At 33.9% G+C, this 16,370-nt stretch overlaps 1 protein-coding gene and 1 pseudogene across 1 annotated transcript; both read left to right on the top strand.

Moving 5' to 3' along the window:
• Window positions 1-1,621: 1,621 nt before the first annotated feature.
• On the top strand, window positions 1,622-4,248 carry LOC130810215 (3-methyl-2-oxobutanoate hydroxymethyltransferase 1, mitochondrial-like; annotated as a pseudogene).
• Window positions 4,249-9,802: 5,554 nt separating this feature from the next.
• LOC130811367 (3-methyl-2-oxobutanoate hydroxymethyltransferase 2, mitochondrial-like) lies at window positions 9,803-15,658 on the top strand. Its single transcript, XM_057677644.1, has 5 exons — window positions 9,803-10,349; window positions 11,880-12,086; window positions 12,166-12,312; window positions 13,895-13,948; window positions 14,572-15,658. Exons 1-5 carry the CDS (start codon window positions 9,939-9,941, stop codon window positions 14,800-14,802), a joined length of 1,050 nt encoding a protein of 349 aa, XP_057533627.1. The 5' UTR covers window positions 9,803-9,938; the 3' UTR covers window positions 14,803-15,658.
• The last annotated feature ends 712 nt before the right edge of the window (window positions 15,659-16,370 follow it).

Raw genomic sequence — 16,370 nt, 5'->3', positions numbered from 1 at the left:
ACTATAAAAAACATAATCCAACAAGTTATTAAGGGTCCAAAATCTAAATGAAATGAGTTTTCAAGAAAAACAACGCTAAGCATTTTAATAATTTTGTTTGACTATTTTACTGATAAACCGATTAATAATTCTTTATAATTACTTGAGTCCAAAATAAAAAAAATTTATCAAAACACCAAGATGATATGGAATCATTTTAAAGACATAAGTTTATTTAACTAGTAAAATTCATATATATCTATATTATCATATTAATCAAAAATTTTCATATATATGACTTTTTTTTTAGTGTCCCAAAAGTATTATTGTTTTGACGAAAATATCGCTAAACTGGATATGACTTTAATATTACCATGTAAAGTTTAAATGATTAAAATAAAATCATGTTGATCATGCTTTTATATTATCGAGTAACCATAAATAAATATCACATAACGAGAGAGTTAAAAAAACGTGTACCATTTTCCTCCAAATAATAGGAAAATAAGAATTTAAAGAAATAAGCTCCAAAAGAAAAAGTCTTCAAGGCTCCAAGTTTTAAAAAAGAAGTAGATTTTCAATTACCTAAAAGAACTAAAAGAAAATGATATCCAAGCTCCAAAAGATAATACTTGACTTTTCAAAAGTTGATGATTATTGGCTTAAGAAGTAATAAGATCAAGCTCCATCTTCATTTGATTCTTCAACTAATAAAAAGGGTATAAAGTTAGTAAGATGTTAATGAAGTAAAGATATAAGAAAGAATGGTATAAAGATTTGATGATGGGGGTGCACGTGATCTCATGGCTAAGGAGGGGTATTTATAATGGGTTTTGGGCAAATTTTTAGTTCATAAGATTGTATGAAAAAGAGTGTTAGGAGTATAAAAAAAGGTTAACTTGTATAAGTGATTTAGAGTGTGTAAGTGAATGTGTAAGAGTTGAAGTGTGTAAGTGGATGTGTAAGAGTTTGGAGTGTAGAAGAAGGTTAACTTGTGTAAGGAAATAGTGATAGCTTGTGTAAGTGATGAACATTATGGATTGATGTAGAAAGGATTTTGGTTAATCAAATTTTTGTTCTAGTTTATACTAGTAAAATGTTTTAGATTAATAGGAAAGTATGATTAAGGTTTGATAATGAAAATATGATAGTTTACTTAGAAAATTTTGGTTAAAACTATACATAAAGTTAATAACAAAAATATAGTTGATTTTTAGGTAAAATAATTAAATCAAAGTTGTAAGGTTAAAATGATAAGTAGTAAAGTTAGTTTAAGGAAACGAAATTGAAACGTAACGTTTTAATAAAACCATAAATATAATATTAAAATTTTACTTTTCGTAATATAAAATAATAAAATAATAGTGCTTATAAAGAAATTTAAGAATATATATATATATATATATATATATATATATATATATATATATATATATATATATATATATATATATATATATATATATAAGTTTAATATTTGGAAGAAATTACAAAATCAGAATAAGGTATAGGAATTAAAGGTGATTTGAATTAGGTAACCAAAGGATTAGGAATTCGAAAAAAAAATTTTGGAATAATTAATCGGAAGATTAAGATTAAGAAATTTGAGCCTGTTACAACTTATTGTTAATACCAACATATAATGATTGAAGCAGCCACATCTTTGTTAAAAATTCCTACTATTGGTATTGGAGCAGGACCTTTCTGCAGTGGACAGGTTTCTTCTATATTTTTACTCTAAAAATTCCTAATCAATCAACTAAAAAAAACATAAAAAATAATAATAAAATTGTATGCGCTAGTACAATCCCTTAGTCCTAAGATCCTAAAAGAGGAGAAACCCCAATCACCACCATGAACGAAAAGCAGGATGAAACAACCAGGACCCCTTCAGAAGTCCCAGCTCCCTGGGAAAGACAACTTAGCCCCCTAGAGGACCAAACTTACTCCTCAAGTAAGCTTCAGGACCACAGCACTCACAGAAGCTCTTGAAGCGGCATGGTCATATCAAAAGGACCCTGACAGAGAATGAAGAACCTAACTACTTGCAGGATGGTTTCAATGAAAATGATGACGTGTTAGGAGACAACTGCAGTTATGTGCAAAAAAACTGTCAATGCTTGTATAGGAAAGACACCACAACTACCTCGTACCATACACATATAGGTGTACTAAAAGACAAGGAGGGGGACCATGGTATAAGAATCAACAAACCACCAAACGCCACGTAGACTTGCAGAATATTCTATTTCCCTTTCTACTGGTTCCAAGAAAGATTCTATTAAGGTAAAAGCCTAAACTGCCATTAGGATTTTGGGGAGACCTCTCCTAAGACCCACTACTATAAATATACGATGTCATGAATCACCAAAAGGAGGATAACTTTTTACACTGAATACCAAGCATTCTTCTCCCAGAAAAAGATGGCTCAAAAACCCTAAAAGCATTATCAGTAATTCTTTCATAATCCCTACTTACTTAATCATCGAAGGAGGACCCCCGGAGGACCCTTTTCCGGCCTTCGTTTGCTACCTTATGTAGGATACGAAGTGAAACGACCGAAAAAGAAACTCAAACCTCCCCAACTGTTCATAACCATTTTGAACCCTATAAGACATTCTCTTCAACTTTGCTGAGAGTGTTGATTGTTCTCTTCACAGCCGAAACTATTTTGTCCCTATTAAATCCTACCATATAAGGGTGATTTGTTAACTTCACAGATAATTGTTATTTACTAGGATCTTCTCTTTTTACTTTATCCCTCCGAAAAAACTATTTTGACTTGAATATGTAAGAGTTTTTTAAGTTAAACGGTGCAATGTACTTGGAAGGAGTACCTAAATTATCTTCTTTCTTTGTGCAATGCACATGACCTTACAAGGGCGGATCTAGAAAAAAAAATGATATCTCTAATAACTAAAAAATTATGTGCGATGCGAACTTTTATGAATGGCAAGGAGCGTATACAAGGTGACTAAACAACCAATTCAACCAAGTTTATTTTTTATTCTTTATTGCAGTATTATTGGATTTTGAAAATTTTTTAGCAGTTGTCATCTGTCTACCCGGAGTATCCATTAGATTTGCACTTTCTTTCTTGATGAAAGTTTTTATTTCTACATAAATGAGATTATATTGTTTGAAGAGGGAGTATTATTTATTCTTCCTCGCGTAATACTATTAGCTAGGTTATATGTGATCACATTAAGAAAATCAGTGTAATTAAGTTAGGTAACTCAATAGAAATGATCTTATTGTGAAACCGTCTTATTTGAAAATTTGTAAAATGATAAATTTTTTTTTTTTTCAGGTGTTAGTGTATCATGATCTGCTAGGAATGCTGCAACGTCCACACCATCCAAAGGTTAGAAAGTAATCAATATATCTCCATTGTTAAACAACTAATTCAATAAAAATTAAGCTATAATTAAAGCCTAGAATATGTTATATAATTTAATCTATGCCTCCTCACACGAGTAGGGGCAGAATCTAATATTGTTCAATGTTTTCGATTGATAGTATAACATATTGGTATTTGGTACCGTTGGTAATACAATTTGTCTTCCACCCGCAATACTCAAGATCAAATCTCATTATCTATATTTTTGTTGTTTTTTCTTTTAAAAAGTTTGATTTTAGGTTTAACAGTACCCAAGTATCTCGATTATATTTCTCTCAGACTCACAATTTGCATCAAATTTAAAGTTCAAAATTTTTTGATATTACTTATTTTTATTGGATCTGTCACTGCACACGAGAGTCCTTTTAAGCTAGAATTGTAGATGCAGTGCGGAATATCGATCATCCTACTTGAATTTAAGGAATAAATGTGATTTGAATCCATGACCTTCCAATTTCCATCATATTGGCTTTTGATACAGGAACCAATTCAACTAAAAATTTAAGTTGATAATTGAGGATCTACGGTATATGTTATATACTTTACCAAGATTGTGATCTCTATTAATTTAAAACCTTTGAATTTGATATTTAATTGTAGGTTACTCCAAAATTTTGCAAGTAATATGCTCAAGGAGCAATAATTACTAATGCTCTAATAAGAGTACAAGGAAGAAGTGATAAAAGGATCATTCCCTGGATCACTTTATAGCCCATATAAAATCAATGAATCATCTTGATGGTTTCTTGAATGAATTAAAAGTGATGGGGTTTGATAAAGCTGCCTCTGCTGCTGCTAAAGCTGTTCAAAAGACGGAGAAAGAACATCAACAACAATTACGCAACCTTGAGATTGGAGTAGTTGCATGAAATATGAATAAAGATTTGAACTTTTTTCATATTGTAGATCATTGAATCATGTGCATTTATTTATGTGATATTATAAATAATATTTGCTCTTATGGTTCGGTTGTCGGTAACAAAGTTATGACTTTGTACATTCGATCTTCAAACTCTTCTCACTAGAACTATTTGATGTTAAAATAATCTAGAAAAATCTAGGATTTTAATTAAATATAAAAATATCTAAACTAAAGAATTAAAAAATAAAAATATCTAAGATAATATAATGGAAGATCCTAGAAAAGTAATTAAAAAATTAAAAATATCTAAGATATTTTAGTAAACTTGCACTATAAATACCCATTGATGTAATCAATTTTTTGTGCAATGATGAACAATATTCATTCTACATATTCACTCATCTTCCTCTCCAAATAAATCCATTCACTATTTTACCATCTAAATTTTTCCTACATTTGGTATCAAGAGCTAATTAAAACCAAGACCTCCAAACAACCTAAACACATTAACCAACATACTCCACAATAAAACAAACCTCTAACCACAAAATAAAAAATGACCTCAACCACTAATTACCCCCAAGTTAATTGGGTTCCCACATTTAAGGGAGAAAAATATGAACAATGGGCTATGCAAATGAAGTCAATATTTATCTTCCAAGATTTATGGGAATTAGTACAAGAAGCTTACGAGCAACCACCCAAAGATGACACTAAAGAGTCAACTTGGGATGAAACAAAAATAAAACAATATAAACAAAATAGGATAAGGGATAACTATGCCCTATCTCTATTATATCGTGGAGTCGACGAGGCAATACTTACAACGATCATGTCTGCAAAAATAGCTACGGAGGCTTGGAGGATCCTGGAGACAAAATACAGAGGTTCCGAAGAGGTAATTCTTTTTAAATTCCAATCACTATGGAGAGAATTTGATAATCTATTAATGGCAGAAAATGAAACAATACATTCATTTTTTGACCGAGTCACTAATATAATTTATCAAATAAGATCAAATGGTGGTAAAATAGAAGATGAAAATGTGATTCGAAAAATATTAAGGAGTCTTTCACAAAAATATAACATTGTTGCCACAACAATAGAAGAAGTTAACAAAAAAAATTTATCTCAATTAAGTATGCCCGAATTAATGGGATCACTACTTGCACATGAAGATAGATTAAAAAGATTTAACGAAGAACCACTAGAACAAGCATTTCAAGCTAAATTAAAATTTTCTAATGGTGAAAATAAAAATAGTCATTGTAAAAATTATGAAAAAGGACAAACATCAACTAATTGTAGCAAGGGGAGAGGAAATTTTAAAAATATAAGGAGTCGATTAAATAATCAAACTGACCTTTATTGTAAATTATGTAAGAAAACTAACCACAATACTAATGATTGTCGGTACAAATGTAAGAGGTGTAAAAAACACTCTCACCTCGAAAAAGATTGTTGGTATCGACAAAAAGAAGCAAACTATTCCGAAAATAATAATTCCGGAGAGCAAATATTTTACACTGGATTAAATGCACAAGAAAAAGTAAGTGACATATGGTATATTGATAGTGGTTGTTCAAACCACATGACCGGCAATAAAAATTATTTTGTCACTCTTGACGAAAATGTTAAAACACACATCACACTTGGTGACGGTAAAAAAGAAGATGTCGCCGGAAAAGGAACAATTGCCGTTAAAACAAAAAATGGATCATCAAAATTAATTCATGAAGTTTTTTATGTTCCCGGACTTGCACAAAATTTATTAAGCGTAGGCCAATTAATTAAAAAAGGATATATGGTTAAATTTGAGAATAACAAATGTCAAATCTATGATAAAAATAAGGGTCAGATAATAACAACTGTTGAAATGGCTCCTAACAAAATATTCCCATTAAAATTGCCATTTGAAGAAAAATTGGCTTTAAGCTCAATAAATGATGAATCCACCTTATGACATTTGAGATTTGGGCATCTAAATTTTAACAGTCTAAAACTATTAAAACAAAAAGAAATGGTAATTGGACTACCATCAATAAAAAATGAAAGAAAAATTTGTGAAGGCTGTATATATGGCAAGATGCACAGATTGCCATTTCCTACCGCACCTTGGAGGGCCAAGGCTCCTCTAGAGCTTGTTCATGCAGATATCTGGGGTCCTACCAAGAATCCGTCTCTTGGCGGAAAAAGATATTTTCTTCTGTTCGTAGATGACTACTCCCGCATGATGTGGGTATATTTCCTGGAGAAAAAATCAGAAGCTTTTTCCCACTTCATGGAATTCAAAGCCCTCACAGAAAATCAAAGTGGGCATTCTCTTAAGATTCTTAGAACGGATCATGGCGGAGAATTAGTAACGAATTCAACAACTTCTGTAAGAAGCATGGCATTAAAAGAGAACTTACAGCAAGGCGTACACCACAACAAAATGGTGTCGCGGAAAGGAAAAACCGCACTATAGCAGAGATGGCCCACAGCATGATGCAGGGTAAACATCTACCCAAAGGATACTGGGCCGAAGCTGTTCACACGGCAGTATATATCCTCAATAGATCTCCCACAAAAGCAGTTAGGGATTTAACGCCATATGAAGCCTGGCACAAGAGAAAGCCAAGAGTAGAACACCTCAAAGTGTTCGGATGCGTAGCTTATGCCCACATCCCAAAGGAGAATCGGGAAAAGCTCGACGAGAAGGGAGAAAAATGCATATTCATTGGATACAGTCACGAAACAAAAGGATATCGCCTTTACAAGCCTGAATCTAAACAATTAATCATCTCTAGAGATGTAATTTTCGACGAAGCAGCCGAATGGACGTGGAAAGAAAAAGAAACTGAAGCTCGCGAAGGAGATACTCTCCTAAGAGATCCAAGTGAAGAAGACGGAGCAGACCAACCAACAAACCCATCATCTCTGAGTCCAAGTACACCTGAAAGTACAAGATCATTCCCAAGCTCAAGAAGCCAAACATCACGTTCAACTCCTCAACCTCAAGAAGCCCGAAGATCAACACGAGATCGGCAACCGCCATCATGGTTACAAGATTACCATTGTGACCAAGCAATGATGGCTCTCTTCTCTAGTGAGCCACAAACATTTCAAGAAGCAGCACAAGAAGAAACCTGGATTGAGGCTATGAACGAAGAAATGAAAATGATCGAGAAGAATCACACATGGAAACTTGTAGACAAACCACAAAACAAGGAAGTCATCAGACTCAAGTGGGTCTACAAGGTGAAACATAATGATGATGGCTCCATCAACAAGTACAAAGCAAGGCTCGTAGCAAAGGGATATGCGCAACAACCAGGAATCGACTTCAACGAAACATATGCACCAGTTGTCCGCATGGAGACAATCAGAACAATCCTGGCATTAGCAGCATAGCATCAGCTACCAGTCTTTCAACTCGATGTCAAATCAGCATTTCTAAATGGAGAACTTGAAGAAGAAGTGTACGTCGAGCAACCGCAGGGATACGTCATCAAAGGCCAAGAAGACAAAGTATACCGCCTTCGAAAAGCTCTGTACGGACTCAAACAAGCACCCCGAGCGTGGAACAGTAACATCGACAATTATCTTCTCCAGCATGGTTTCATCAAGAGTCCGAGTGAACCTTCACTATACATCAAGACACAAGGTAACAACTTTCTCATTTTATGCTTGTACGTGGATGATCTAATCTATACAGGCACACACCCAACGATGATCGAAGAATTTAAAAAGGCTATGATGAAGGAGTACGAGATGACAGACCTTGGTACAATGAAATACTTCCTTGGCATACAAATCAAACAAAGCCCAGGAAGAATATTTCTATCACAAGAGAAATATGCAGAAGACATTCTCAAGAAATTCAACATGGGGGAATGTAAACCGCTGGCTACACCAATGGCAATCAATGAGAAGTTATCAAAGTACGATGGCAAACCAAAATTCGACGGAGCAATGTATCGAAGCTTGGTCGGCTCTCTTATCTATCTCACACATACAAGACCAGATATAGTCAACGCTGTCAGCATCGTATCCAGGTTCATGAGTGAACCGAGCAAGGATCATCTAACAGCAGCAAAGAGGATTCTCAAATACATTAAGGGAACAAAAAGCTATGGGATCATGTACGAAACTGAAAAAGATTTCAAGCTCACAGGATACACCGATAGCGACTGGGCTGGAAACGTGGATGATAGAAAAAGTACAAGCGGGTACGTATTTCAGCTTGGAAACAAGGTGGTCTCATGGTCATCAAAAAAACAGGCGACAGTAGCTTTATCATCAGCAGAAGCAGAGTACATTGCAGCAACAAGTGCAGCACGTGAAGCAGTCTGGCTGAGAAGGATATTAATCGATCTACAACATAAGCAAGAGACACCAACAACAATGTTCTGCAACAACATGTCAACAATCCAGTGTTTCATAGTAGATCAAAACACATCGAGATACGACATCACTACATTCGTGAGTTAGTAGACAAGAAAGAGATCGAACTACAATTCTGCAAGACGGAGGAGCAGCTCGCAGACATTTCCACAAAACCCATATCAACTGATAGATTTATCGATTTCAGAAGACGACTTAGAGTTCAAGATTTTTCAAATTAGGGGGAGTGTTAAAATAATCTAGAAAAATCTAGGATTTTAATTAAATATAAAAATATCTAAACTAAAGAATTAAAAAATAAAAATATCTAAGATAATATAATGGAAGATCCTAGAAAAGTAATTAAAAAATTAAAAATATCTAAGATATTTTAGTAAACTTGCACTATAAATACCCATTGATGTAATCAATTTTTTGTGCAATGAAGAACAATATTCATTCTACATATTCACTCATCTTCCTCTCCAAATAAATCCATTCACTATTTTACCATCTAAATTTTTCCTACATTTGATGACATTACCGGGTGATGAAATATTGTGTTCTTGTGCTATTTATTTTCCGTGATATTGTTTGCCCAAATTATGTGTTCTTATTTTAACCATTTATATATTAAACTATGCAAATTTAAATATATTAAGTTAATATTATGAAAGTATGCGATTAAACCATTCAAATAAGATCTTATATGATTATATTTTTTCTTACACATTAACCGCAGTATATAAAATAAACTTAAATGATAAATAGTGCCAATTACCTAATGCAAGTTATGTAGCAAGTATTTCAACACGATGGAAGTAGTTGACTCATACGACTAACTTAACGTTTTAACAATAAAAAGTTATGGGAAATTTCATGTGATAATCCTAAATTTTCTGCTTTTCCATGTGGCAGACAAACAGTTTTTTTAATCTACATGGTGACCTTGACCTTTTAGTTTTTCCACGTGGTAAATTAAAAGGAAAGTTTTTTTTTAACTTTACGCTATTTTACCCAACTTAACCACATTTTTTTCAAAAACAAATGTTGTGATCACCCTAAATAACCATATATTTCGAAACTCAATTAAAATAAGTACTTAATTGAACAAAAAAATTTAACATTTTATCTACCACATAAAAAAGTTAAAAACTCAAAATCACCCCCTCAATTTAAAAAAATATTTATAAAAAAGCAAAAAAACACCGAGGGCCATCACTTGAAATTTGCAAAAAAGCTAACACTGACTACCATTAAACAAAACCGCTAACACTTTAAAATCTTGCGAAGCGCGACTTGTTTCTCCGAACAACCAAATTAAGTTCATCAATGGCGGCAATTATCACCAGATTCCTCAAAAACACTTCCACAATCCGAAGTCGTTTAAGCATCAGAACTCTAAGTAATGTCCCCGAAAGCACCGTATACGGCGGACCGAAACCTCAAATTCCCGACCAAAGGGTTACATTATCTAACCTAAATCAGAAATTTAAGAAACGAATTCCTATAACAATGGTTACTGCTTATGATTACCCTTCGGCCGTGCATGTTGACACGGCCGGAATTGATATTTGCCTTGTTGGGGATTCAGCCGCCATGGTTGTTCATGGGCATGATACAACATTACCCATTAGTCTTGATGAAATGATTGTTCATTGTCGTGCGGTGGCTCGTGGAGCTACTCGCCCTCTTCTTGTTGTTGATCTTCCTTTTGGTACTTATGAGTCTTCTACTCAACAGGTATTTTTCCTTCTCTCTTATTTTATATTGATATTATTTAGTTAATTGTTTAACCTAAGATTGCTTACATGTAACACCGAACCCGATAAGATGGAAGCTGCTTAATGGTATTTAGTTTGAATACTGATTGTGAATTAAGGGTTTTAGGATATGCAATTTTGTAATTCGAAATGTAGATGCTAAATTATGGATAATTTATTTACCCTTTTGAAACTTTGGTACTGATATTTTTCAATCTTCTCGTGAATGGAAAAAAAAGTGAATTATATTCGATTTGGGATATTTTTAAGCCATTTAGAGCGAATTCGAATTCAACTAACGAATCAGCTAGCAAATTTGCGTAGGTGGGAGAGATGGAAGCCGATTAATGACATTAAATAATCAAAGGTTGCAATATTTAGTTTAAATATTGACTGTGAAGGGATAAATTAAGGGTTTTTAGGAAATGCAATTTTAGAATGTAAAGTATAAAAGCTAAATTGTGGATAATTTCAGCAAGGAAAATGTGGTTTTGTCGAATGGCTATGTCTACAGAAGATAATCTTCCTAGTGTTTCACATTGCAATTTGAGCAACTCATCGGAAAATTTGATAATAGAGTCACAGTCGGGCTCCAAAGTTCACAGTGATAAATTGGAGTTCTTTTGGTATAATTTGTTGACAAGAACTGATGATTTACCAGAATTTTCTGTGATGTAGCAAGGATACTCATGAACTAGTGTTAAAAACATACTTCACAAGATCCAAGAGAAGACGTGTACACATAGACATGCTCATTAGGTGAATGTGTATGCTGATATTGCTTAAATGAGCATGATGCAGAGAACTGAGCAGTAGCTCAGTTGGAAGGCAAGGCAGCTCGAACGAGCAGCAAACTGAGGAAAAGGCTGTGGGCAGCTGCAAGCTGCTGTTTGATTTCTTTTGACTTCTTGGACCTATAAAGGGTTCTTCAAGGGTAAGAAAGAGAGCATGTTGAGCAAGTAATCTTAATCTAGGTTGTTGAACCCTTTGGATGGAGCGAGAACGAGAGTGAGAGCTTGAGCTTGTATGAGTAAGCAAATACCATTAAAATGTGGAAGAGTTTGAGAAACACTTGGAGAGTGTTAGGGGGGTATGGTATTAATTGTAATTTGTTGAAATTATTTTGAGGAAAACAAAATTATTTGATGTTGCAGAGGGGTAACTAAGCACCCACATTGTTTTACTTGCGTGCTTGTTGGTTTGTTTTTTTAGTTTCATCCACATTTCTATAGTTCGTGTGGCCAATCTCGCAACTTACAAGGGTATGGCTTTTGGTGAAGGCAAGTTTATTTTTTTTTTACTGTAGGACTAGATTCCTCCTTTTAAAATTTTACTAGCTTAAAATTTTTTGTCAGCTTTTTGACAACTATGCAAGGATAAGCTCGCTGAACATGTTAAGAGTTTTTTTTTCTGACACAGACGCCATCCTGCTGTATTTGATGCTTTATTACTTTTTTTCGGTAGCCGAAGGTGCAATGGTCTATGACATGGCATGTTCAATGAAAAACAGGCTGTTGATTCATCTGTCAGAATTTTGAAAGAGGGAGGAATGGATGCAATAAAATTGGAAGGAGCATCACCTGCGAGAGTTGCAGCAGCAAAAGCAATTGTTGAAGCTGGAATCGCTGTAATGGGGCATGTAGGATTAACACCACAGGCAATCAGTGTTCTTGGAGGATTTAAACCTCAAGGAAGAAACATTTCAAGTGCTATTAAGGTATTTTATGAAAGATCCCTACTCCATTTGATCTCAAACTTCATGAGTGTATGCTAAAGTTGAATTTGGTGATGTGAAGGTAGTGGAAACTGCACTTGCTTTGCAAGAAGTAGGATGTTTTGCTGTTGTTTTGGAATGTGTTCCACCGCCTGTGGCTGCTGCAGCCACATCTGTGTTGCAAATACCTACCATCGGTATCGGAGCAGGACCTTTCTGTAGTGGACAGGTTTGTTGAATGTTCTTTCATTGAACGACAATTTGTGATGAATAATTGAGGTTTTTCTAGTTGCTTTATCATCTGGTTATCGCTCTTAGAAAATTCGGTCCATCTTAAGTCACAATTCAACTCTACATGACTTGGAATTCAATCAAATTACACGCAGTGCTGCTGATGGCTGGCCACTTATCGTTATTCTTTATCATGCAAACATTTTTTTTCTTAATTTAACCAATTTACTTTCCCATATGATCATTCTCAGAGGATAATGGGAAACGGTTACCAATTGTTCTCCCCCAATATTTGATACTCCATATGATGAAGAGATATTGTTTCTTTATAAAATGCACATCTTTTATTAGCTTACTACCAAAGCTCTTTTTTCTTCACCTCCATGTACAGACTACCAAAGTAACTATTCAACTCAGAAAACGCTAATAGGTTGGCCTAGTGGTTGAAAAATCTCTTCCGCCCTTGTGATAGGGCTTCGATTCTCACCACCTACAGGTCTGATTAATTATCTCTCCCCCTTACCTGTAGAGAATAGTGTAGAAATTCTCTATCATTACTCCCGAATAAAAAAATTGCGGACGTTCATTAAATAAATCAATTAAAATTCTCTATCATTACTTCGAGTAATGAACGTTCATTAAATAAAAAAATTCTCATATCGAGTACTCTAATAAATCAATCTTGGCTACTTGAAGATAGCCTAGCAATTTGTATCATGAAATGGTGTCGTTCTTGCTCTGTCGGTTATGCCTCCATCCATTAAATAGTTTCATTACAAGGATGCAGAATGTAGTAAAGTTTGTTTAAATTGATGCACTTTTTTAGTGGTCCTATGTTCTTTTTTTTAAAAAAATTGGTCCTGTGTTCAATTTAATACTCTGCTTCAGACTAGAAACAGGAAAACTTGCTCAATTGCTTCTAGACTTCTTTACCTATGAATATTTACTTCCTGTTTGAATCGATGCGCTTTTCTGATTTACTTGTTCATAATTGACCCTATGTTGTAATTCATGGTTGTTCATAATTAGAGTTTAGACCTGTAGAAAACTCCCAGATTCCAAATATGTAGCAAATTCAATGGGACGAAGAAGTATTTATTATTTTAAAAAAACGCAGAATAACTGTACTGGCTTAATAGAAATTTTATGATCTGTGTCATCATTTTAAGTTTTGACTGTAAACCGGAAAATGAAATATCGATGAGAATCCTCTTCTTACCTTTCACGTACCACCCTCCTGATATGCTATGCCCTTTTGTTACATGGACATAACTAAGATTATTGCATATGGTTGTGGATTTGAGTATCAGACTGCGCAATTTTTATCAAATTCCGTGGTTTTAGTATAAAATGAAGCGCCAGAGTACTAAACCTATGTCCGAGCATTGAGGATCAGGCATGACCACACGGGTACATGAGATAAAATGAAAATTCCATCTCATAGAGGCATGTCTTGGCTTTTTTTGAAAATTAAATGGGTAAAAAAGGACTATAGTGATCCCAGACTAAAATTTGTAAGACATGAGTCATATCTTGGGAAGAAATCTGTTTCACTTAAGTGCTTGTTTTATAAATTTCAGGTGTTGGTGTATCATGATCTACTGGGAATGTTGCAACATCCTCACCATGCAAAGGTTAGATGCTGCATATCTCTTTAGCTTCTACTTAGATAAAAGTTGTGGATGTCATCACGATCGTGGATTTGCGGTATTGGTTTGTCGCAGACACAGCACCTCGCAGAGTTACGACTCGTTTCGCGAATATCGCAATGTGAATTGTTTACTTGAGAAAAAAATCATTTTATCGTAGTAATTCAAGTTTTTTAGAACACATAATTCTATCAAAGCTTATAATAGTTCTTTTAGATTTAAACACACATTATAAAAAGATAATAATAGTTAATATGTTAAAATAAGAATTATGGGTTAGCCTAGTAGTTGAGTTTCACCCAGGGTTTGATTTTCCACCTCCTACATGCAGAATTTATTCTCTCTCCCCCTTACCTGCACGGATTTTCTAACCTAGGCCCAAATAGAAAAGTTAATATGTTAAATGACGGTTTGAATTAAAAGTTATATAACGGGTTTTTGTAATTAGTAAGCTCAACATTCGTTATAAAGTGGCCCCTATGTAACGGAACAGTCTCATTTTTACTCCATATTCTACCGTGTATCTCCCCACACCTGATGTGCCTGCTTTTCCTCACACTACCAAAAAGTGTATATGTTAATCTCCGACCTTCGATTCACATTTGTAGGTTACTCCTAAATTCTGCAAACAATACGCGCAAGTAGGAACTGTTATTGATAAAGCTCTTTTGGAGTACAAGGAAGAAGTGACGACAGGTACATTCCCAGGAACTACACACAGCCCATATAAAATAAGTAAGTCGGATGTCAATGGTTTCTTAGACGAATTAAAGCATATGGGATTGGATAACGCTGCCTCCGCTGCAGCTGAAGCTGTCGAAAAAATGGAGAAAACCTAAACGAGCTGATATCGATAAGCTTTTGAATTTATATGTTTTTTTCACGACCCAACTGACGAGTTTTCCTTGTTTTTTCGATATTCAAAGAGATATTAGAGATTTAGGGCATGCTTGGATTAGGTGTAAATATTTAAAGGGGGAAATAAAGTCAAAATAATGAAATGAAAGCAAATAGAGATGCATTTGAAGTAGTTGAGATAATTGTCATGGTAAAATGAACATGGAATAAAAATAATGAAGGAAAAGGAAGATAAGTTCCCCTATTATGAAGGTAGTACATTCCCCTACCCTCCCCTAGGATAAATATTTACCCCCACGAAATTGAGAGCTCTCTTTATTTTTCATCACTTTGCAATTCTTCCGTCTCTACAACAATCAAATTTCACTAATTTCTCATTTATCAACTTTATTTTCTTATTTTGACTTTTTTTCACCCTTAAATATTTACATCCAATCCAAGTATGCCCTGAAGGGAGAGATTTCGACTAATACGACTTGTTGTAGCTTAATATATGCAATTTGCACACCCGTAGCACTTTAGCTTTCAAGCCTTTCATCCAGAAGCCGAGGATTTTTGTTGTGTTTGTCATTTTTGTAACTCGCGGTTGAGTTTTTTAATTGTGATGATCGACATTCAAATGATAGATAATAGATTATGGTAATATTTAGGATAGTTCTGGATATGTGCAAGATGTTCAATTGCACCTTCGTTCAAACTTAAGGAGCTTTCAATAGTTTACATGACTCTATCTTTAGTTAATTACTTACTTAATCTAATTTGTTGATGGAATTATCAAATATCACTTGTATAATGAGGACATTACTTTTCCACAATGCATATCTTTGAAGTAGTGTAGTTATTTTGGTTGAGTTAAAAGATTTATTGTTATTCAATTTTGATAATAATATAGAAAGTATAGTAAAATGACTTATTAAATTTTGATATTGCTCAACGAGATCGATAGAATATTATAGTTGAAAGATTGAGCTTACCTGATGGATCCCTAAGCTAATTTGTAGGAGTTGAAAGATTGACATGCTTTTGAAACTTCGGAGAATTAGATGTTCGTGGCTGATAGAAACTATGATTAAAGTCTAAAAAGGGTTGGAAGATGACATACTATACCCTTATCAGTTAAAATACAGAGATTACGACTAGTAAAAACCGCGGCTCAAGAACACTTACAACTGAAAAAAAAAGACCTAAAAGTATAATAAAAGACCCAAAAGTACAAATAGTTCGGTTTAATTTTGTTTAATTTAATTTGTTCACTTTTGTTGTTTTTGACATTTTGGATTCCCACCAACAGTTACCGGTGGCTAATGGACATTAGGGTATGGGAGTATTTAAGCCCCACCATAAATAATATGGCTGCTCTATTCTATTATGATTTATTTCATAAATTTTTCGTACTTAAAATTTGCAAAATTTTACGTGGTAATTCTGAGGTTTTGGATTTTTCATGTGGTAATCAAAATATTTATAAAATTCACGCGATATCCTGAGGTTTTACCAAATTATTTCACCGTGATCTTTTTTGCACATAAAACGTTAATAAACAATAATT

Source organism: Amaranthus tricolor, chromosome 4 (genome assembly GCF_026212465.1).
Source record: "Amaranthus tricolor cultivar Red isolate AtriRed21 chromosome 4, ASM2621246v1, whole genome shotgun sequence".
Taxonomy (NCBI): domain Eukaryota; kingdom Viridiplantae; phylum Streptophyta; class Magnoliopsida; order Caryophyllales; family Amaranthaceae; genus Amaranthus; species Amaranthus tricolor.
This window is presented reverse-complemented; position numbering and strand designations above follow the sequence as displayed.